At 49.0% G+C, this 22,811-nt stretch overlaps 1 protein-coding gene and 1 long non-coding RNA gene across 2 annotated transcripts in view; one reads left to right on the top strand and one right to left on the bottom strand.

Moving 5' to 3' along the window:
- Muc4 (mucin 4) overlaps positions 1–22,811 on the bottom strand; it is a 46,506-nt gene that overhangs the window by 6,184 nt on the left and 17,511 nt on the right. Inside the window, 19 exon segments of the mRNA NM_080457.3 lie at positions 294–453; positions 1,292–1,473; positions 4,496–4,633; positions 5,770–6,003; positions 6,355–6,456; positions 6,902–7,069; positions 7,433–7,517; positions 8,693–8,904; positions 9,204–9,323; positions 10,006–10,122; positions 10,345–10,524; positions 12,209–12,297; positions 13,644–13,774; positions 14,865–15,020; positions 15,966–16,130; positions 16,890–17,023; positions 18,732–18,860; positions 19,084–22,043; positions 22,046–22,811. Coding sequence (NP_536705.3) covers positions 294–453; positions 1,292–1,473; positions 4,496–4,633; positions 5,770–6,003; positions 6,355–6,456; positions 6,902–7,069; positions 7,433–7,517; positions 8,693–8,904; positions 9,204–9,323; positions 10,006–10,122; positions 10,345–10,524; positions 12,209–12,297; positions 13,644–13,774; positions 14,865–15,020; positions 15,966–16,130; positions 16,890–17,023; positions 18,732–18,860; positions 19,084–22,043; positions 22,046–22,811 — 6,228 coding nt within the window.
- On the top strand, positions 440–17,065 carry Gm34825. Its single transcript, XR_384828.3, has 4 exons — positions 440–571; positions 14,391–14,556; positions 15,920–16,063; positions 16,820–17,065. It is a non-coding gene; the product is annotated as a predicted gene, 34825 (long non-coding RNA).

Raw genomic sequence — 22,811 nt, 5'->3', positions numbered from 1 at the left:
TCTGAAGATGCCCAGGTACCTGAGAGCCTAGCTAGCCTCTGATCAATTAGCCTTATCCATCAGTCTTTCCCTATGTTTTCTCCAGCAGGGTCTTGAGGCTGCTCTGGTCCAGGCTCATCCTCGGCTTCTGCATCCTCTCCTGCATCCCCACACTACCTCCCACCCCTTTCTAAGTCCTCCCCCATTACAGCTTCTTATCATGAGGTAAAAGACACATTGCTAAAGACAGAAACACCAGGACCCTTGACCAATCACCTGGACCTCCTCTTGCCAGGGCCCTGTCCCACACTCACCTGCACAATGACGTCCATCTCCAGTTGTGTTTGGAGGGCAGGCCTCACAGCCCTTCCCAGGAATGCAGTTCACGTTAGGGAAGCATGGCTCATCACACGGGTCCTTGGAGCGTTCACACAAGCGGCCAAAGGTGTCCCCATCACACTTGCAGCTGGTCACCTGAATGACAGCAGGGCTGCTGGTGTCCACAAGCTGAAGACCACCTGCCCTGACACTTCTGTCATGAGAAGCCCCGCTGTCTCAGTCCCTCCAGCACCGTCCTGAACAGGCCAAGACTGTGAGTACCTTCCCAAAGCTACACAATCCCCCGCCTGGCCCTGTAGCAGGCTCTCAGCTTCGCCTCTCTCAGAGCATACCTCCTTCTCTGGAATCCTTGGTAGAGCAAGATAGGGGGAGAAACAGAGAGGGGGCGGAATAAAAAAGCAAAACTGCAAAGCAGAAATAAGGCAAAATCTGTGGACTTGGGTCAAGAAGCTTGACCACAAGTGTGGACGGAGAGGATCTTCTCCAAACTGAAGAAGGTACACTTCCTCAGACTGAGGAAATAGCCAACAGGGCTGGGAGACAGAAGGAGCATCCCACGCCCTCTTCTCAACCCCACAGAGAGGTGAGCTACCGTCTATAATGCTCTATAAGGGCTTCTTGTGGCTGGGCATAGTGGGCTCAGGTCCCCTGGTCTGGAAGGAGTCAGGGCAGCTACACTGGAGGCTACAGACCTCTATCCCGAAGCACAGGTAAGCCTTCCAGTCCTACATCTCAGTGCCATGGTGGAGAGCCATGGGGAAGGCTGAGGTGAACATTTTAAGACTGATCGAATGGGAGGTGCTCTAGGCAATGATGTAAGTTCCACTTGACACACACGTTTGTAGCCCAAGATGGCCCCTGCGCCACTTACCCACCACAGCTCCACCCTCCTCCCTAGATACACTTTCCCCGGGAGAAAACACACACACAGCATCCCTCCACTTGCCCGCCTCCCCCAGCCTCCACTACTCACCTCAAGGGAAGAATTGCCCTCTTTGCTGGTTTCATTGTACAAACACTGCTCCTCCTTACTGCAGAAGCAAGCCACGGTCTTGGGCTGGAGTACCCATGACAAGTTAGTCCTGACATCCCTCGCTAGAATCTCCAGGGTACACGCTTCTGGGGATGTTGGTGTCCACTGCAAACTCCCGTTTTCTGTCCAGAGAAAAGGAGACCTCAGTGTCTGGGGGAGCCCTCCGCTCTGTGGTCAGTGCATCCTGGCATCTAACACTCGAACTACGGAGGTGGTCTTCCCACACCCTCAGGCATCCTTCTGAGTAGAGCTGGGGTTCCCAGGGTGATGGTGGTCATGCTCCTAGCTGGAGGGAGGCAGCACCTGCTGAACATGCTGGGTGTAGGTAGAAATACACATAAGGGAAGGCTACCCACCCCCTAATGAAGAGGCCCCTGAATGCATCCCTGCCTGTGGCTGTACCAGGATGGGTCATGATGGGGACCAAGCATGGTCCTCTTAACACATCCCCAAACTTCAGTGTGGAATGGCTTCACCTCCCAGCCTCTCTTCTGCCTTTTTAACGTCCCGTCCTCTGACTTTCCAGGCCTGGGATACCTCATCAAATGTCAGAATACAGAGAATAAAGAACAGCTTGGAAGGAACAGAGAGTAGGGGTGGAAGGGAGTTAACTTCATACCATCGATTTTCAGGATGCCCAGGGTGGCAGAAAGCCGTGTAATGCCACTGCATGCCAAGGTTGTGCCATAAGGAACAAAGAACGTGTGACGGAGTGACCCCTCCGTGCCCAGAAAAGCAAAAGGAGATAGTTTGGTGGTCAGAGTCCAGAGACAGGTCCCTGATGATTCTGGTTTAGCAAAGAAAGTCACCATCCCTTCCAACTTTGGCCCTTCAATCCAGCTGCCAGCCCAGGTTCTCAGATCCCATTACTAAGAAGGGAAGAATTGTGTTAGTCCCAATCCAGAAAATCAGACAAGGAGACAGAAAACCAGATAAGCATAGCTAATGGCCATAAAAACAACGAAAAGTACCAGTGAAGCTATTTATATGTTTTGATCTCATTCCACAGTGTGTTATTCATTTAATAGATATGATAATGCTTTAAACTCATTGGTTTTATCACATTTATTTATCTTGTGTGTGGGGAATAGGGGAGCATGTATTCACACCATAGTATTCATGTGGTGGTCAGAGGACAGCTTGCAAAACTTGGTTTTTTCCTTCTACTATATAGGTCCGAGGGATGGCACTTAGGTCATCAGGTTTGGTGCAAGTGCTTTTGCCTGCTGAGTCATCTCACCAGCCCTGAAAACTATGATGATGATGATGGTGGTGGTGGTGGTGGTGATGATGATGATGATTTTTCAAGGAGGCAGGGTTTATGGGTGTAGCCCTGGCTGACCTAAAACTCTCTCTGTAAGCTGGCCTTGAACTCAAGAGTTCAGTGCCTCTGTCTCCTGAGTTCTGGGATTAAAGGCGTGTACTGCCACCACTAGGCTAAACTCATCTTTTTAATGTTCATACTTGATTATTCTAATAACTTGGTAAATGCTCCATGATGGTTAACAACGGCGCATATAGCTGCGCAAGGTGGTACATACCTTTAATTCCAAGAGGCAGAGGCAGGCAGGCAAATTTTTGTAAGTCCAAGTCTAGCCTGTTCTACATAGTGAATTCTAGGATAGCCAGAGCTAGCTAATGAGACCTTGTCTCAAAAACTGCATGTTATTAAATGGAGGTAAAATGGCCTTTATAGTACCTGTGTGTATCCAGAGTCAGTCTACCCATTCAGTTAAATTTATCTAAACTCCTACTGCTACTCACTTGGGGAGGGGGCCACCCATCTGAACTATAGGTATTCCTTTGCTTTTCTCGAGACAGGGTGTCATTCTGTATCCCAGACTGGACTTGGTCTCATGGCAATCTCCTTCCTCCCAGAAGGACTGCCTGCCTGAGCGGCTATGACCAGCTGTGAGTACCAATCTTCAGAAATGCTGTTTCTCGGGGGCTGGAGAGGTAGCTCAGTGGTTAAGAGCATGCGCTGCTCATTCAGAGGACGGGAGTTCAGTTCCCAGCACCTCCCTCGGGTGCCTCACACTGCCTATATAACTCCAGCTCCAAGGGGATCCAACACCTCTAGCACCTGTTCATACCTCTACCCACAGAGGCACATAGTTGAAGTTAAAAAGCTCAAGGTTGGGGCTGGAGAGATGGCTCAGCAGGTAAGAGCACTGACTGCTCTTCCAAAGGTCATGAGTTCAAATCCCAGCAACCACATGGTGACTCACAAATATCCTTAATAAGATCTGATGCCCTCTTCTGGTGTGTCTGAAGAGACAGATACAGTGTACTTACATATAATAATAAATAAATCTTTAAACTTAAGGTTCCAGGTTTAAGCCCATCACAGAGGGGGGAATCGTCACATCCAATCAAGAGCAGAGAATGACTCGCCCATGCTGCCTGCTGCTTGCTTTGCAGCTTCAGCTCTGCCAGTTTCTTCATTCTTAAACAGCTCAAAGCTTGGCCCATGAATCAGTGCCACCCACATTCATAGGTCACCATAACTGACACTCAAGACACCCCTCACCCCTGCAACAAACATGCCCACAGGTCAGCCTTAGTGAAGATAACTCTTCACTTTAGATCACCCCCCCTTTCAGGTAATTCTAGGTTGGTTAAAAACCCCCATCACACTTGTTCTGAGGCTGAGCTGGGAGAACCTTAAGTTTGTTTGTTGCCTAGGTTAGATAGCTTGGGCTACTGTAGAAAGAACCTGTCCCAGATAGAGAGAGAGGGGGGGGGAGGAGGGAAAAGAAGAGGGAAAGAACAAGATGAGAGGAGGGGAAAGAAAAATGTCAGGCTGGAGAGATGGCTCAGCGGTTAAGAGCACTGATTGCTCTTCCAGAGGTCCTGAGTTCAATTCCCAGCAACCACATGGTGGCTCACAACTATCTGTAACAGGGATCTGTTGCCCTCTTCTGGTGTGTCTGAAGACAGCAACAGTGTACTCACATACATGAAATAAATAAATAAATCTTTTTTAAAAAAACAAGAAAGGAAGAAAGGAAGAACGAACAAAATGTCTGTTGGTCTTGATTATTCAAATTAAAAAAAAAAGAGGCAGGGCACTGTACAGAATAAAGAGACGTAAGGCAGCCCAAGATGACTCCTCCCATCCTATTGCCAGCCAAAGATTCATACCAAAGAGCTTAAAGCCACTACATTTCTTGGAGAGGCTGAGTGTGGCATCCTTAGAGTTGCTGGTGATCTCAGTGGTCACTGTCTGCCCCTTGTAGGCTTGAATCTTGCTGCTGCAGTTGATAGAGGGTGGGTACTGATCTGAAACAGAGAAGCACGGAGACTAGTTATTCACAGGGCGCTCTCCACTCTTCCCTTTCTGCTCTTTCCCCATGACTCTTCCTCCGAGTCCTTACCACGCCTGCGGCCGGCCTCTGGGAGCAGAACTCAGTCTTCCTCTGTGCTCTGCAAATGGTGCCGAGCATGTTGGGTTTGTGCTGCCCACTGTCTAACCTTTAGACTCCCTTTTCCTTTCCTTTTCTTTTTGTATATATTCTTTTAAAATTAGAACTGTATTTTTATTGTGTGTACGTCAATGTTTTTGCTTGTATGTACGTGTGTCGGTGTGAAGGTGTTGGATCCATTGCAACTGGAGTTAAAGATGGTTGTGAGCTGCCATGTGGGTGCTAGAAACTGAACCCAGGTCCTCTGGAAGAACGGCCATTGATCTTAAGCGCTGAGCCATCTCTCCAGCACCTAGTCTCCTGAACAGAATGCCTGCCACGCTGGGCCTTGAGAACAGATGTCAGTCTTGCCCTTGAGAAAAGCTGAAACCCATGAGTGTGGTATGTAGATGGACATTCCATCTTCCCAGAAAGAGAGGTCAAGCTCTCTCAAAGCTCCGTATCTTGGAAGCCTATTATTTCCATCCCATTGCATATTAATAAGTTTCATCAATAGATGTATTGAGCATGTGATATACAGATGGCCCTAATCTCTATAGCAATGAACAAGTGATAGAAAAAGAGGCTTAAGGGAATTATAAATTATAAGATGCTCTTACTAGTTAGAAATGCTAAAAAAAAAAAATCAGGAAAGGGGGTGTGAATAAACGTGAAATAAAAGACATGGCAGTCTGGGGGCTTAAGAAGGCAGTGACCTGCCTGTGGCTGGCTGTGGAGAGAGCCTTGTAAGAGAAAGGCACATGCAGAGTTTCCAGTGAGCCCAAAGAAGCCAGTGGAGTGGAGGGAGGGGAGGAGAAGGGGGTAGTGGCAGAGTGCATAGGGCAGTGAAGGGAAGTGAACCCCTTGCTGTCCATCAGAGGCCCTGGGGGAGCTGGGAGGATTTGACCCACTAAAGGAATAAAGACGTGGAGCTTGAGGGAATGCCATGAATGGGGGTCCTTGCCTGCTCCCCATCTCTGGAAAGGTCTCCCCGACCTTCCTCGTGTCACTTACTGAGGGTGTCATTCATATGTTGGAACTCATTAAGGATGGAATTGGTGCTTTGTCCAATAGTTCTGTTTCCCGTGGCCAGGATGTCAAACATGCACTTTCTGTCGCCTTTGCACCCAGAGGCCAAGTCTTCACCTGAGGCACTCTGATTCAACAGTTGAGACAGAAAGATGGGGGTGAACTTGGTAGGCAGCGGGTCTGCCCTTATCCCAAGGAGGCCTGTTCCGTTGACGTGCCCTGTAACACAGGAGGTACGAGGGTGGTATAAGACACCAGTCATATTTCACTTGTGCCCACCCCTAGCTCTCTGTATATGGTTTTGTGCGTAAGGGGGTGGCCTGGGAGCTGGTAGGAACAGGATAATTTCAGAGTCTGGAAATCCCTGCTTCAGTGAGTGAAGACCACCCACTCCTTTCCTCCTTTCCTGGAAGAGACGTGCAGCTAGGGTGGGAGCAGGGGACAGACATGGGACAGTGGCAAGGTCTTCAGACCTTCCCAAGGATGCATAAGATCCTACAAGCATAAGGGAGACAACACAGCAGCTCCCTCACTGACCTGCCCCAGTGGCCTGAGGACCCCCAGACTCACATGTCATTCCATAGTAGAAAAGGGTCTCCTCAGAGCTGTTTGAGGGAATGGTGGAGCCATTGGGCATCCTGAAGTCATCTTCTGGATTGTCATTCCACACTCCTGTGAGACAGAGCAGGAGGTTCGATACCACAGGCTCACCTTCTCCCGGGGGCATTCAATGGGGCAGCTGCAACTGTCCCAGGCCTAGGGTCGGTTCCAGGAGGTGGGAGAGGACCATGCACTCATACCCTGCCATTGTGCTTTAAAAAAGGAGAAGAAAGCCAAGAAGAATGTGGGGGAAGATGGGAGGAAGGAAGGAGACAAGACTAAAAACAGGAAAAGTAGGGAAGGGAAGGGGAGGGGAGGAAGGAGAAAGCTGAGCCGCCACTTTCCCCATAGCATTTCCTTCATATTCCCTTAAAAAAATGCCAAGCAGGAAATTAGCCTAAACAGTGTGTGAAGCAGCCCCTCTCTGTGCCCTAGGGGACTGAGGAAGAACTGGGCAGGGCAGGGAAGTCCAAAGGAGGGATAGCTGCCTTGGTATAGTCTGAGCTCTGCATCTTACCCAGAAGGCCCTCTGTGTGGTTTCGATATTCCTCTGATAGGCTGGAGGAGGCATGAAGGATGTTGGAGCGAGCAATCACAGAGATAGTCACTGTCCCATCAAAGTTGGCTGAGACTTGGGAGCCATTTTGGGTCAGCAGAACACCGGTGGTATTGAATATGGGTAAGACTGGAAGACAGGCCAACAAGTGACACAGCAGCCGGCATGCCCCCGCTTAGACTCGGCAGCAGTGACTCATGACACAGAGGGCACTGGGGTATCCTGACCATGCCTCAATTAACGGCTCCACACCATCTAGACCAACCTCTAGACCCTTCTCCCTTCTGGGGTAGGAAACGTGGAAAGCTCTATGCCCAGGCTGGGTGAAGGTCTTCCAGTGGAGCAGTTTAGGGACAGCAGGTGGGGCAAACATTCTCTTCTTCTGGCTGTTGTAGCCTCTACCCCAACTTCCCATCCTTATCCTCCCAGAGCACACCACTCCCGGGGACTGAGGATGTAGAGTGGGGTACATGCTGACATTACGGAGCCTACCTTCAGTGTCTCTGGTGTTAAAGGCCACAGTCTGGTTATTGTATACGACTCGGATTTTGTCACTGGGCTCAAGAAACCACTGAACCTGGGAAAGAATTGGAGGAGGCCTAAGCCCAACCAGCAGGCACAGCAGAGGCCTGGAAATGAGGCCAGACATGCAGACATATCCTTATCATGGGCAGAGAGTGCAGTGGGGGCCAGGCTGTCTCACAGCAGCCTTGTGGAGCAGACAGTACCCTTGTCCCCACTGCGTCATAAGACAACAGTGACATTGAAAGCTCACCGGTAGCCCAGTGATTGTGTCAATGCCAAACAGTAAGAGATGACTATTACTGTATCGTAATCCTGTCACTTCTGGGTTTTACTCTGCTCTCTCCACTATAGATGTGTCCCTTTGTTCCAGGATGTAGGATCACCATGAAAATACATCTCTGGTTATCCCTGCGTGAGTGTTTCCAGAGATATTTAACTGAAAAGAAGGGCAGATCTACTCCAAATGTGGGCAGGATTGTTGCGTGGACTGGAGACCCAGACTGAATAAAAAGAATGCTGAGTGCCAGCATTCCTCCCACTGTGACTGCAGACACAATATGTCACAGCCTCCTCACATACTCTTGGTGCCATGATGTGCTGACTTCATCCATAAACCATGAATCAAAAGAAACCCTTTGCCCTAGTTAGGGTTACTACTATTGCTGTGAAGAGACACCAGGACTGGAGCAACCCTGGGAGGGAAGGGTTAATTTGGCTTATGCTTCCACATCACTGTGCATATGAAGGAAGTCTAGACAGGAATTCAAGCCAGGCAGGAACCTGGAGGCAGGAGCTGATGCAGATGCCATGGAGGGATGCTGCTTACTGGCTTGCTCCTCATGGCTTGCTCAGACTGCTTTCTTATAGAACCCAGGACCACCAGGCCAAGGATGGCACCGCCCACAATGGGCTGGGCCCTCCGCCATCAATCACTAATCATGCAAATGTCCTGCAGGCTTGTCTACAGCCCAACTGTATGGAGGCATTTTCTTAATTGAGGTTCCCTCCTCTCCATTGACTCCTACTTTGAAGCGACAGGAAATTGTCCAGCACGCCCTTTCTTCCTTAAGTGGCTCCCTGTCATGTACTTGGGCACAACAGTGAGAAAAGCAGACAGTGAATCTCTCCTCCTTTCTTTGTACTCTTCCTTTTCCAGTGTCCAGCTGACGGTCTCTAAGGGGTTCTGGGGAAGGGATTGCAAGGATACCCTAGGTACCCCTCACTTACCGTGATGGGAGACTTCAGGCTGCTGGTGTTGTATTGAGCCGCAAAGGCAATGAAGTTAGTGGCCTTGGCAGTGCCAGTCTGGGCAGTGCGGCCTTCCAGCAGGAAGGAAGAATTTCTGTCCTGGGCCTGGACCAGCAGAAAGTCTCCCAGCCCGTTGAAGGTGAAGTTGGCATTATCCAAAGTGGTGATGTGGGGATCACCAAATGTCCAAGCTAAAAGAAAGGAGGTTACATGCTAGCCAATTAGGGCCATGGACTCTTACTCCCAGCAGGTAAGGACTTCCATCTTAGTTGGCTAGAGCTTGGGCAAATTCTCCAGGCATCCAGAATCTACCCCCAAAGTCCTCTTCCCTTGTAGTCCCTGGCCTCAGTCCTCATCCCTTTGCAAAAGCCATGTCCAAAGTCCCTGTTTGCTGTTAGCTTCACGCAAGACCTGTCAACATCATCCCTGTGGCTGCAGTTCTGTTTAGGAAGTTGGCCCCTTGCTAATCCACCCCAACCATGATGCTCACCGGGCCGTGGGGGCCTGTACCCAGCACAGCTGACACGGGGCCGCCTAAGCTGGTACCAGACACAGAACGAGGGCTTGTCGTTCCATTGGCAGCACCAGTTCTGTGCCTCCTGCTCCTCATCTGTGAAGAAGGACAGTTTGTCAGAGGGCGGGGGCCCCGGGGAAGCAACTGGCATGTTTGGAAGAGTATGGTGATATCAGCAGCAAGAGGAGTCAGGCGTGGCACAGTACATATCCTTCTGCGCCCAAATGGCTGCCAGTGACCAATGATCAAATGACATTGTATGTCCTCGTTGAACGAATGGTGGGGTTATTACATAGCACATAGTACAAGCCCTCAGAGAGCCAGCAGAAGGGAGAACAGAGATGATGGCATGAAGATACGAGAGACTAGAGCAGTCCCCAGGGTGGGCAGATGCAAGCCACCCTTTTCTATTTACCTCTGTGTACCCTGGCTCCCTTGGAAGGTCTTTATGGTGAGGTGATTCTAAGTCTTTCCCCCAAAACATCCTGTTATCATGGGACCAGAGGATAACATCAAAGTAGGCCCTCTTCCTTGGCCTAGAAAGATTCTCCACTTTGGGCTGAGGGCACAAGGCCAAATGAAGATAGAAGACACATTCTGTCCTAATCTGAGAGACTACAAGGAAGATGGCAGGTTCTGAACTTTTCAAGATCAGGGGACTGGGACCAGAGAGAAAGCATCTGGGAAGCATTGGGATCAAGAGGCTTCATCCGGAAGGTCCCATAGCCTGTCTGAGAAGAGCCGCGGGCGGGGTTAAGGTCTCCAGGAAGATACTTACCAAACTGCCAAGGACTGTGCATTCTCCAGCCTTCTCGAAACTCTCCCCAGGCACCATAGCTGCAGCACACACCCCCTCGCCCGGAGGAGAAGCTGCACAGCTGCCTGTCCCACCAACCTGCAAAGAGACCAGACATCCTCAGGTCCAGGAGCTTGTGACAGGTGAGGCGGGAGGGGCTGTGTTTGTGTGTGTGTGTGTGTGTGTGTGTGTGTGTGTGTGTGTGTGTGTGGTGCTGTCTCTCTGTGGGGGGAGGGGCTCAGCGTGTCTGGGAGAGGGCAGGACAGGTGTGAGCAGAGGTGATGGCCGGTGGGCTTGTCAAGGGCAGGAAGGAAGTATCACCTGGGTTGATGGGCCTGAACCGAAAGTCCCGTTGTCCCTGCTGCCAGGAGCAAGGGCAGGAAACTGAGCTCCAGCCCCAGCTGGGCTGCTGAGGCTGACTCTCCAGCCACTGCAGACATTTGAGCCGGTAGTTGGGCCGCTCCTCCCTGTGCAGCCTGTAGACCTGCAGTCCCCGGATGCCTGAGGAACAAGGAAAGCAGTGCTTATGTCAGAACACAGGCTGCAAGCTCAGTTCCAGCTTCAGACTCAACGCAAACTCCTGGCTGCATCCTCCATCCATGTCCTGCCTCTCTGGACAGCGCTTCCTAGGAGGGGATCCACTTCAGAATGGCAGTGATTTCTCTCCAAACCACCTTGCACATAAGCTCCAAATGCTTCAAATCCTGGACCTTAGGGCAAAACTCTGGGACAGGTGCAGGGCAGGGGGCATTACTATGATCCAACTTGACCTGCCTATCTTCTCTCATTCCCCCCCCCCCTTCTCTCTCTGCTCGCTCTCTCCCTCTCCCTCTCCCTCTTGCTTTCTCTCTCTTGCTAGCTCTAGCTCGCTATCACTCTAGGTCATGCCTTCTACTTCCCAAAGCGCTTCACTTCCTCCCCTAAAGACATCCACCCAGTCAAGCCACCAGACACTCGGTTTCATGATGCACCCTCCCCTTCCCTTTCAGTGGCCAAAACAACCAGGACAGAGGTCCATGCCCAGAAACTAGCTGGAAGCCACAGAGAAGCTGGCATGCTCTCGGAGCCTTACTCTATCACTGTGAGTCTGGGGAAGCCTCTTTTGGGCCCAGACACCATCTTGGAAAGGGAGAAGTAACCAGAAAAATCTTCAGCGGGGTTGTAAAGTTTAAACCTTCAACTCATTGGACGTTTCATACTATATACACAACTTTAGGGAGAGGAGTAGACTCCAGAGACTTCCCCCACCCCTGAACAAAATATGATCAAATGTAGGAGATTTTCAACCCTATATCCACATGAATGAAACAACTGTTTTCAGAAGAATAACATTCCTTGTAATGCTCTGTATACACATACACATACTCCATGAGATATCCTAAGACACAGCTGATGTGTCTGATAAAGATCCCTGATGTAACAGAGATGCTCTTCCACAGGGTGGCACCCACCTGTCATCTGACCCAACTTACGTGCCTGATTGCCAAACTTCTTTGTCCCAGATCAACTAGACCTGGACTCACACTTGCATCTGCCTGACTGACCTCTTCCGAAGGCTAGCATGCCCTTTTCTCCATCACATTTTGGAAGCTGACATTTCTTTCCTGTTGGAACCTCTCTATATTAGACTGAGTCTCAGAGGAAGCCCCACAGTTTGCCTCTGGACACTAGGGTCTCCACCATAGTGAATGCTTGTTGAGAGCCAACATAGCTGGCCTTCATCCTCTTTCTCTCCATTTTTCTGTCAGTTAACCTACCATCTGGCAGATAGTAAATGCTCAATAAATGTTGACCGAGTAAATGCCAGCCCTTTGCAATGTCTCCTGCTAGATATCTTTAAGGATCTTACTCCAGCTCTGGAATTGGGTATTTATATGTGTTATCCTAACTCCACACCTATCTCCCTTCCTGCAGTGACCTTGTCATCCCCACTCCAGGACCAGGGTGCCTACAGATAGACAGACATTCTGGGTTTGTCTCTTCTACAGAATAAGATTTATAGGGGCTGAGAGTATGAAAAGGTCCAGGCAGGATTAACTGTGGATGCACCTGTAGGTGGCTGGTTTGTGCAGGATGCTCTTCGGGGTGATGGAGAGGTTACATCTGTCTAGGACTGTCATGGCATATGGTATAGAGGGCAAGGGAAGCCTGAAGCCAGCTCGTATGTGGTGGGTGGCACTTTTACCTAATTTGGAATTCAGGAATCGATCTGGACGGTACTTCTCCATTGCTGGCCGGAATGTCAGCGGGCTGTTTTCAAAATACCCATCTCCACTGCAGGCAAAGGAAAGACTCAGGCCTCTGGGTCACACTCAAGCTCTTCGCTCTCATTTTGAAAGCTACTCATTCGTTGAGTTTGTCAGTCATCCCAGCTCCCGGTCAGCAGCTGGTAGCCCATGGCTCAGTCAGCTGAGCAGCTCAGATTGAATCACAGTGCCAGTCCCAAGGGGGAGAAGGAAGAGAAGATGGGTGGGGGTGGGGAGGTTCTGTGTTATCCCACATCTCATCAGGGAGACATCAGCAGGCTCACTCAGTACACACCCGGTGTGGAAGCCACAGAGTTGAGGCCAGATTTTCCTTTGTTTCCTCTGATGCTATCTAAGGACATACTACAGGAGGTGCTTCCAGGTCAGTTTCGGGGTCAGGCAGTCACTTTCAGCCCTTGATTCTGCACTTACTAACGGTGATCTGGTCTGACTTTGGGGGTTTTATATCTGAGTGAAAGAGCCTTCCGTCGTCTAAGGCTTCAATGCAGTGACATTTGTAAATCTCTCACATCTGAGTGGAGACCACATTGAAGGGCCTACCACCTCCACTGTCACAGTGTGGGTCCAGGACGGAAGGAAGTCTGCAGCAGCAGCCTCACTGCTACTACAGGAGCATGCCCACAGAAAGCGACTCCTGGTCTTTGCTCTATAGTCACGCAGGCTAGAGGACAAATACATGCATGATGTCCAGTTGGGTTTACTGAGGACAGTGTGGAATTGCTAGCTGCCTGAGTAATTACATGCTTTCTTCCTTCATTGCACATCAAAAGTCAGTCAAAGCCATGCTAGGCAGGCCGAACACACCCTAATGTAAAAGAAACCCATCTGTGACAACCACCCAGTAACAGATCATGCCACAGCCAGCCACGGCCCTTCTCCTCACCTCCTTCCCATCTAACAACCTGCGTGGATCACAAATTCCACTCTGGAGGGCCTGTGTTCTGATGCCCACTTTGCCACTTTGAAACTCTCTGACTTTGGGCAAATGACTCATCTGCTTGAACCTAGGTTTCCTTACCTATAGGATAAGGGTTTTATCTGTAGGATAGTTGTCAACTATCGTTGGTGGCTGTGATCACCAAAGAAAACAAACAGTAAATAAATAATGTATATGTCGTAATAGGTATAATAAGTGGCTACTAGCTGAGAAGTCAGCTAATGTCAGTGGAAAGAAACCAAGGAGGTCAAAGGTTAAAGGACTCCGGTACACAAGTGTTGGAATGGGGACAGTGCCAGGATGAGTGGGGGGGTTTCATCAGGAAGAGCTACATATTCAAGGACGGGATAGGAGTGTGAGCAGGGCACACTTAGCTCTCGCAGTCCAGTGCTGACGGCAAGCCCATCCCGTCTTACCTGGAGAAGCCCATGAGCACCCGGTTGTATGGTTCCTGGGTCACATCCCACCTCATGCCACTGTTCTGGTAGAGAAACAGGGCATAGGACCTGCTCCCATCTGTGGAGAGGATGGCTTGGTAGGTATTGGTCTGGAAGTTGGGGAGAGACAAACAGATGTCATTGAGAGATCTGAGGTTTCCTCCCTGGTGTCTCCCACACCTCTGAGCAGACACAGGGACGTCACCTATTCCTGGTCCATCTGGGCTGCACCTGCTGCGTGCTTGCTGTGATTAGAGTAACACTTACCCTGGGTGCAGAAGATCTTAGCATGCCCTATTTTCCTTCCTTGTAACTTTTTTTTTTTTCAGGGAGAGGAAATAAAGGGCTGTGGGTTGGGGCTGGAGAGATGGCTGAGTGGTTAAGAGCACTGACTGCTCTTCCAAAGGTCCTGAGTTCAAATCCCAGCAACCACATGTTGGCTCACAACCACTGGTAATGAGATCTGACGCCCTCTTCTGGTGTGTCTGAAGACAGCTACAGTGTACTTATGTATAATAATAAATAAATCTTTGGGCCAGAGCAAGCAGGGACTGAGCGAGCAGAGTTGACCCAAGCGAGAGGGGCCGACTGGAACAAGCGGGGTTGACTGGAGCAAGCAGAGGTCCTAAAATTCAATTCCCCACAACCACATGAAGGCTCACAACCATCTGTACAGCTACAGTGTATTCATATACATAAAATAAATACATAAATCTTTTTTTAAAGGGCTGCAATCCAGTTAAAAGAAGGCTTGTAAGAGAGATGCAGGAACCTGAGAGGCTAGATAACTGCAGAGCTGAGAGGACCTCCCTCTGGACATGTAAGGGCATTGTCCAGGTGTCCCCTCCACTTGTGTGGTATGGAGGACTTACACATGCCCTATCTATGCAAGGTAGGTAGCTGGTAAACTGTTTGAGTGCCCCGTACTGATATTTCACTATAGCAAAGGAAAACTGACTCGTGTAAGGCATATGAAGTCGTCAGTCACCAGACATTCTTGCCTGTAAACGCAGCTGTTGTTTCTGACGTAAGGCAGGCCTGGCCCACTGTGGGCACTCAGTAGACCATGCTCTCGAGGGATACTATAAGCAGCAATTTTTTTCTCCAGCCAGGGTGGTCTTGAAAAGATAGCTCCCACATAGGATAATGGTATGTTCGACTCCCAAAAGGGCCACAGGAGCCGTTCCATGATCCACTCACCCCAAAGCTCTCTTGGGCAGTATAGGCAGGAACATTGACCCAGGTGACCTTCAGTGTCCACTTGGCTCTGTAGCCCCAGCTACTTGTGAAATCATTAATCAAAGTCTCCACTTCCCGGATTAGCTGATGGTGTTCATTGTAAAATGTGACATATTCCTAGGAAAGGAAGGTAGGTAAGAACAAGGAAGTGAGGGTCCCTTAAATGCCCATAAAGCAGTGATTCCCAACCTGAGGGCTGTGACCCTTTTGGCGGGGAGGGGCAGGTCAAATGACCCTTTAACAACAGTCACATGTCAGATATTTACATTATGATTTATCACAGTAGCAAACTTACAGGTATGAAGTAGCAATGACATGATTTTATGGTTAGGCGTCACTACAACACAAGGAACCATATTAAAGGCTCACAGCATTAGCAGGATTGAAAATTGCTGCCCTAAGGGGTCCCCGCTTCCTTCATGGGGATGCTTATCACTTCGTTGCCCATGTCTACCGGTACATCTTTTTCCCAAGTGTGAATTTTTACAAACCCTTATGATTTTAAAATCAAGGAGAATCTGGGACATGTGAACTAGAGGGGCTCTATCCAGAAAGCCAAGCCTTCTGGAATTGAATTGATACATCCCTTAGTTTAAAACAGCTTGCATGGTATGACCATTTGTGTCTACTTTTACATTCCCATGTCTAGCTTGTAACTCCTTAAAGACAGATGCAGGTCTGTCCATCTTTGAAACCTAGGTAGAGCTTTGTCAGCGGCAGGCACACAAAATGTATTTGCTATGACAGCCTCTGCTCTGCACGTTCACAGGCTGGCATTATTAACTTAATTCAGGAGTGTTGGTGCGTCTAGGACAGGGTTCTGCTGGACTCAACCTCTGTCCCTGTCACCTGCAAGTCCTTACATGGTTGGAGTAGGGTGTTCCAGAGTCTATTTAGCATTCTTCCTCAGCTCCCTCTGCACCCTGTATTTAAACTTCAGTCCCTTTCCATGAAAATCACATTCCATGGGATACAATGACCTTGATGTGCTCTTGACATGACCTTGATCCCTCCAGGCAGGATGCTGGGAGTTACTGACTGCCAAGGACTTGAATGACTCACCTGGTAAAATATGGCTCCCCTGGAGCTAGAGAAATCAGCATCAGCCCAGAACGGGGCCACCATGGCCACGCGCTCCCTTCCGGTGAAGCCTCTTTGAGGTGGGTTGGGGTAGGAGAAGACGTCATAGTCTGACTCTGGGAAAATGATCTGACCATTATCTGTAACCTGAGCACAAGGGTTCTTGGTTAGGGAGGGATGAGGGAAGGGTTATCCTAGTCTAGGACCAGTTCCTCGGAAGAGCTCCCCTTAAAAGCCCATCTGTGCAGAGGGTTTGAGGTATCAACCTTGACGGCCCCCTTGTGCACTTTTTAGCCTTCCAGGAGAACTCAAAACTTAGCAACCTCACAAATACTCATCCCTATCAGGACATTCCCACATCAGTCCAAAATAGTGGGCGGTGTTCGGCCTGCATCCAGGCTTGCCTCAGAGCAAAGCCTTCTTGGTAAAGTGTTTCACCCTTTCTTGAAGCTTGTGACATATCAGATGAGGGTAAAGGGGTCAATGTCCTCATTTCCCTTACTGTGCTGAGCTCTCATTGGGTGTCCCTACTCCTGTCCCTGAGGGCAAGAAAAGCCAGGTTTGCTGTTCCCAGGGAATCAGGAAGTAACCCAGGGAAATAGAAATGGCGAGAACCAATCAAGTTTCTAAGCTTAGCTTCTTCCTCAGTTTAAAAAAAAAAAATCTGTGAAGCAGCCAGGATCCCTTTTACCAGGGTAAGGATGGTTTTTTCCACATGGGAAGGGAGGTATGGCTTCCCACAACTAGAAACTCTGACATAAAAGAAGGCTACAAAAGTGTTGTACAGCAAAGTGACCTCATTCTTTCTTCTGCTCTGTCATGGGCCATCTCTGCAGAGAAACAGGGCCCAAAAGAACAAAGAACACAGGCCACAGACATGACCCAAGGCTACAGTCAGAGACTCACGTAGAAGGAATCCCGCAGGGAGGAACCGAGGGGAAAGCCAATCAGGATCTTGAAGATTGGTGAGTTAAAATCCACAGTCCTGGCAAACAAATTCTGGTCTCCGACTTCAGACCCGTAGGGGAAGAGGGAAATGCCTAGACAAGGACAGAGGAGAGAGCAGAGTCCTTGAGGGTCATCCCTCCTTTCAGGTTCAGGAGGACCCTGAGAGAGCTTCCCCTAACCTGTCTCCTCTTTCAGAAGCAACTCCCGTAGACCTTACTCTTCGTTCCACCTCTCCATACACATCTGTTTACTTCTCAGCTGGAACCCTCATCATCCCTCAGGTTAGAGCATCCTGACATGACCGTCCTGCTGTTAGGATAGCACCATAGGATACCTTCTGGGTAATCAAAACTACTAAAGGGCGAAAAGACGAAACTCCAAAACAGCAAAGACTAGTCACTTAAAGACCTTTTCATAAAATGACACCTATTTCCTACAGCGGTACTTCTTCAGATAAACTTGAAGACACTCCCACCCACCCCGGAATTGCCCAAGGCCACCCTGTATGTCCTCAGATTCCAGTTTGGGAAACTATGTCTTAAGTGTTTCCCACATGGATCTAACTCTATATATACTACATGGCCTTGATTGGCTTAGCACAGTCTCTTGGCTTCCTCACTGATGCCTCCCTCGATTGACCATCCAGGTTTATCCATACCAGCCACCACTGTGCAGATCTGTATCCTCCCTGATTCCCTTACCCACTCAGTTCTTGGACAATGCCAAATGCTTTGGAGTTCTCCACCAGACTCAAAACAAAGAAGATCATTTCGCTCCCGTGGCTTTACTCCATCTGTTCAGACCATTGGCCTATCTAGGGTGCTCTCCCTCTCCGATAGTTATCACCAGGGAGCCTCCAATCCACCATTACCCTACTCCCATATCCCTTATGGGCTCTTCAGTGTTTCTCTCTAGTATCCTGGTCTTTCATCAGTGGACCAGTTCATCAGCCCTTGAATATTTTCCAATTTCCACCGCCCAGCACAAAATAGCATTCAGTATCCAGTTTTGGGGCTGTCTCCTTGTTCCCTGTAATCGCTAATCCTAGAGAGCAGAGAGTGTGAGGAAGCAGGGTGAGAGTGAGCATTTATCCCTCATCTCTCTAGCACACTGGTTCTCAACCTTCCTAATGTTGTGACCCTTCAATACAGTCCCTCAGGCTGTAGTGACCCCAACCACAAAATTATTTTTTTCTTCTTTTTCTTTCTCTCTTTCTCTCCCTCTTTCTTTCTTCTTTTCTTTTTCTTTCTTTCTTTCTTTCTTTCTTTCTTTCTTTCTTTCTTTCTTTCTTTTTTTTTTTTGGTTTTTAGAGACAGGATTTCTTTGTGTATTTCTGGCTGTCCTGGAACAAACTCTGTAGACCAGGCTGGCCTTGAACTCAGAAATCTACCTGCCTCTGCCTCCCAAGTGCTGGGATTAAAGGCAAGTGCCACCACTGACCAGCCACAAAATTATTTTTGTTGCTACTTCGTAACTGTAATTTTGCTACTGTTAAGAATCACAATGCAAATATCTGTGTTTTCTGATGATCTTAGGCAACGCCTGTGAAAGGGTTGTTTGACCACCCCCAAATTGGCATGATCCACAGGTTGAGAACTACTGGTCTAGTGGAACCACAGGGAAAAGGGTGGATTATTTGTGGCCTGGATAGAACACACGACAAATTAAAAAAAAAGAAAGGATCCCCCAGCTACACACTCAGACCTAGATTGGCAAGTGCAGTCTAGCAACCACAGCTACAGCCTTCCCATTCGGCTCAGGTAGAAGACACCGGTGTTCTACCTCATTGGTATCACTTACCCTGATCTGGTAAAAGAGAAGGCAGGGGCACTGTTGACCTGGAGGCTGTGGTTGGGCTGGGGCTAGTAAGGGTCGAGGAGGTGGCTGAGACTGCTGTGTTTCTGTCATTGTCTGTCTTCGTAGTCAATCCTGGACATGGACAGGGAGAAGATAGGAGTGGGTTTTACATCTGAGAACATGAGAGTCGCAGAAAATGAGAAGCTGGGAGAGACAGCTAAAATGTTTATCTCTATGCTGGTCAACAGCCAGGGCCTTCATGCATAAGAAAAGGCGGCAGGAGGAATGGAGGGCCAGTCACCATTCACCACTGGGATACCTCAACCTTGCCTGTAATGCTAGGTAGCTGACTCACCTGAGGAGGATGACACATGAGAAAAGGACTCTGTCACAGTGGGTCCAGGTGAAGAGGCAACACGCTTTTCTGAGGTCATGTCTGGGAGGATGCTGGTTTGAGACATGCTGGGTGTCCCCGTGCCATACGTCTGGTGACTCTGAGAATGTGCAGACAATGGCTGAGCAGGGGTGCTATGCACTACTGTGGACTTTCCAGGTAGACTTGTGCTTGTGACTCTTGATGTGATCACACCGAGGCTTCTAGTTACACCTGTGTACCCTGTGTTTCCTGAGGTGGTCAATGTGCTGGTGAGGATGCCTGATGTGGATGCAGGTGAGGTATTCCTGACGGGAGTAGATAGGGTATTTATTGTCCCTGAGGAGGACGTTCCCCAAGACATGGTTTGCAATTCAGTGGATCCCCTTGAGAATGATAAAAGAGTTGATGTGGTCACCACAGTAGGGGTGATATTCTGAGGTTGGCTGCTGGTCTCCATGTTTCCAGTGTGTTGTCTCTGAGGAAGTGATGTTAATTCCTGTGAAGAAGTGCTGGGCATTGACACTGTTGACATATTCTGGGATGAAGGTGTCAATGAGACCTGGGTGGTGGCAAGTGTAGAACCATGAGTCGTTATTACTGTTGAGTATCCTGTGTCTACTGAGGTACTTTCTGTGGAGGATGTAGTGATTAACAAGTGTGTTGTATTTGGAGATGAACTGCTCATGCTGGAAGCATGTGAGGTGGTCGTTCCATCAGGAGAGATTGTTCTTAGGGAACTTGTCTCTGTCTGAATTTGGTCACGTGAGGTGGCTGAAGAAGTTGATGTGGTCACCACAGGGGTAGTGGTAGTCTGATGATTGCTGCTGGTCCCCTTGCTTCCAGTGTGTTGGCTCTGACGAAGAGTTGACAAAATTTGAGATGAGGTGATGGGTGCTGACACTGTTGACATGTTCTGGGATGAAGGTGTCAGTGAGGTCTGTGTGGTGGCAAGTGTAGAACCTTGAGTCGTTATTGCTATTGTGTGTCTTGTGTCTACTGAGGTAATTTCAGTGGAGGATGCTGTTGATAACTTGTGTGTTGAACTTGGAGCTGAGTTGCTCATGCTGGGAGCATGTGAAGTGGTTGTCTCACCAGGAGAGATTGTTCTTTGGAAACTTGTCTCTGTCTGAATTTGGTCATAGGAGGTGGCTGAAGGAGTTGATGTGGTCACTTCTGGGGTGGTGGTAGTTTGAGGATTGCTGCTGGTCCCCATGTTTTCAGTGTGTTGGCTCTGAGGAAGGGGTGACAATTTGTGAGTAGAAGTGATGGGTGTTGACACTGTTGACATATTCTGGGACGAAGGTGTCAATGTGGTCTGTGTGGTGGCAGGTGTAGAACCTTGAGTCACTATTGCTGTTGTGTGTCTTGTGTCTCCTGAGGTAATTTCAGTGGAGGATGCTGTGGATAACATGTGTGTTGAACTTGGAGCTGAACTGCTCAAGCTGGAAGCATGTGAGGTGGTTGTCTCACCAGGAGAGATTGTTCTTTGGGAACTTGTCTCTGTCTGAACTTGGTCACGTGAGGAAGCTGAAAGAGTTGATGTGGTCACCTCTGGGATGGTGGTACTTTGAGGATTGCTGCTGGTCCCCATGCTTCCAGTGTGTTGGTTCTGAGGAAGGGTTGAAAAATGTTGAGGTGATGTGATGGGTGCTGACAGTGTTGACATGTTCTGGGATGAAGGTGCCAGTGAGACCTGTGTGGTGGCAGGTGTAGAACCTTGAGTCCTTACTGCTGTTGTGTGTCTTGTATCTCCTGAGGTACTTTGAATGGAGGATGTTGTGGATAAGATGTGTGTTGTACTTGGAGCTGAGCTGTTCATGTTGGGAACATGTGAGGTGGTTGTCTTGCCGGGAGAGATTGTTCTTTGGGAACTTGTCTCTGTCTGAATTTGGTCACGTGAGGAGGCTGAAGGAGTTGATGTGGTCACTCTGGGGGTGGTGGTAGTTTGAGGATTGGTGCTGGTACTCTTGCTTTCAGTGTGTTGGCTCTGAGGAAGGGTTGACAACATTTGAATTGAGGTGATGGGTGCTGACACTGTTGACATGTTCTGGGATGAAGGTGAGACCTGTGTGGTGGCAGGTGTAGAACCTTGAGTTGTTATTGCTGTTGTGTGTCTTGTGTCTACTGAGGTAATTTGAGTAGAGGATGCTGTTGATAACATGTGTGTTGAACTTGGAGCTGAGCTGCTCATGCTGGGAGCATGTGAGGTGGTTGTCTCGCCAGGAGAGATTGTTCTTTGGAAACTAGTCTCTGTCTGAATTTGGTCACGGGAGGAGGCTGAAGGAGTTGATGTGGTTACCACTGGGGTTATGGTAGTTTGAGGATTGCTGCTGGTCCCCTTGCTTCCAGTGTGTTGGCTCTTTGGAAGGGTTGACAAAATATGAGTTGAGGTGATGGGTGCTGACACTGTTGACATGTTCTGGGATGAAGGTGAGACCTGTGTGGTGGCAGGTGTAGAACCTTGAGTCCTTCCTGCTGATGTGTGTCCTGTGTCTACTGAGGTAATTTGAGTGGAGGATGTTGAGGATAACATGTGTGTTGTACTTGGAGCTGAACTACTCATGTTGGGAGCATGTGAGGTGGTTGTCTCACCAGGAGAGATTGTTCTTTGGGAACTTGTTTCTGTCTCAATTTGGTCATGTGAGGTGGCTGAAGGAGTTGATGTGGTCACCTCTGCATTGGTGGTAGTTTGAGGATTGGTGCTGGTCCCCTTGCTTCCAGTGTGTTGGCTCTGAGGAAGGGTTGACAAAATTTGAGTTGAGGTGATGGGAGCTGACACTGTTGACATGTTCTGGGATGAAGGTAAGACCTGTGTGGTGGCAGGTGTAGAACCTTGAGTCGTTACTGTTGTAGTGTGTCTTGTATCTACTGAGGTACTTTGAGTGGAAGATGTTGTGGATAACATGTGTGTTGTACTTGGAGCTGAGCTGCTCATGAGGGAGCATGTGAGGTGGTTGTCATGTTCTGGGAGGAAGGTGAGACCTGTGTGGTGGCAGGTGTAGAACCTTGAGTCCTTCCTGCTGTTGTGTGTCTTGTGTCTACTGAGGTACTTTGAGTGGAGGATGTTGTGGATAACATGTGTGTTGTACTTGGAGCTGAGCTGCTCATGATGGGAGCATGTGAGGTGGTTGTCTCACCAGGAGAGATTGTTCTTTGGGAACTTGTCTCTGTCTGAATTTGGTCACGTGAGGTGGCTGAAGGAGTTGATGTGGTCACCTCTGGGGTGGTGGTAGTTTGAGGATTGGTGCTGGTCCCCTTGCTTCCAGTGTGTTGGCTCTGAGGAAGGGTTGACAAAATTTGAATTGAGGTGATGGGTGCTGACACTGTTGACATGTTCTGGGATGAAGGTGAGACCTGTGTGGTGGCAGGTGTAGAACCTTGAGTTGTTATTGCTGTTGTGTGTCTTGTGTCTACTGAGGTAATTTGAGTAGAGGATGCTGTTGATAACATGTGTGTTGTACTTGGAGCTGAGCTGCTCATGATGGGAGCATATGAGGTGGTTGTCTCACCATGAGAGATTGTTCTTTGAGAACTTGTCTCTGTCTGAATTTGGTCATGGGTGGTGGCTGAAGGAGTTGATGTGGTCATCACTGGCGTTGTGGTAGTTTGAGGATTGCTGCTGGTCCCCTTGCTTCCAGTGTGTTGGCTCTGAGAAAGGGTTGACAATTTGTGAGTAGTGGTGATGGGTGTTGACACTGTTGACATGT

This window comes from Mus musculus, chromosome 16, assembly GCF_000001635.26.
Source record: "Mus musculus strain C57BL/6J chromosome 16, GRCm38.p6 C57BL/6J".
Taxonomy (NCBI): domain Eukaryota; kingdom Metazoa; phylum Chordata; class Mammalia; order Rodentia; family Muridae; genus Mus; species Mus musculus.
Note: the sequence above shows the minus strand (reverse complement) of the source record. Positions and strands in the feature narration are given on the sequence as shown.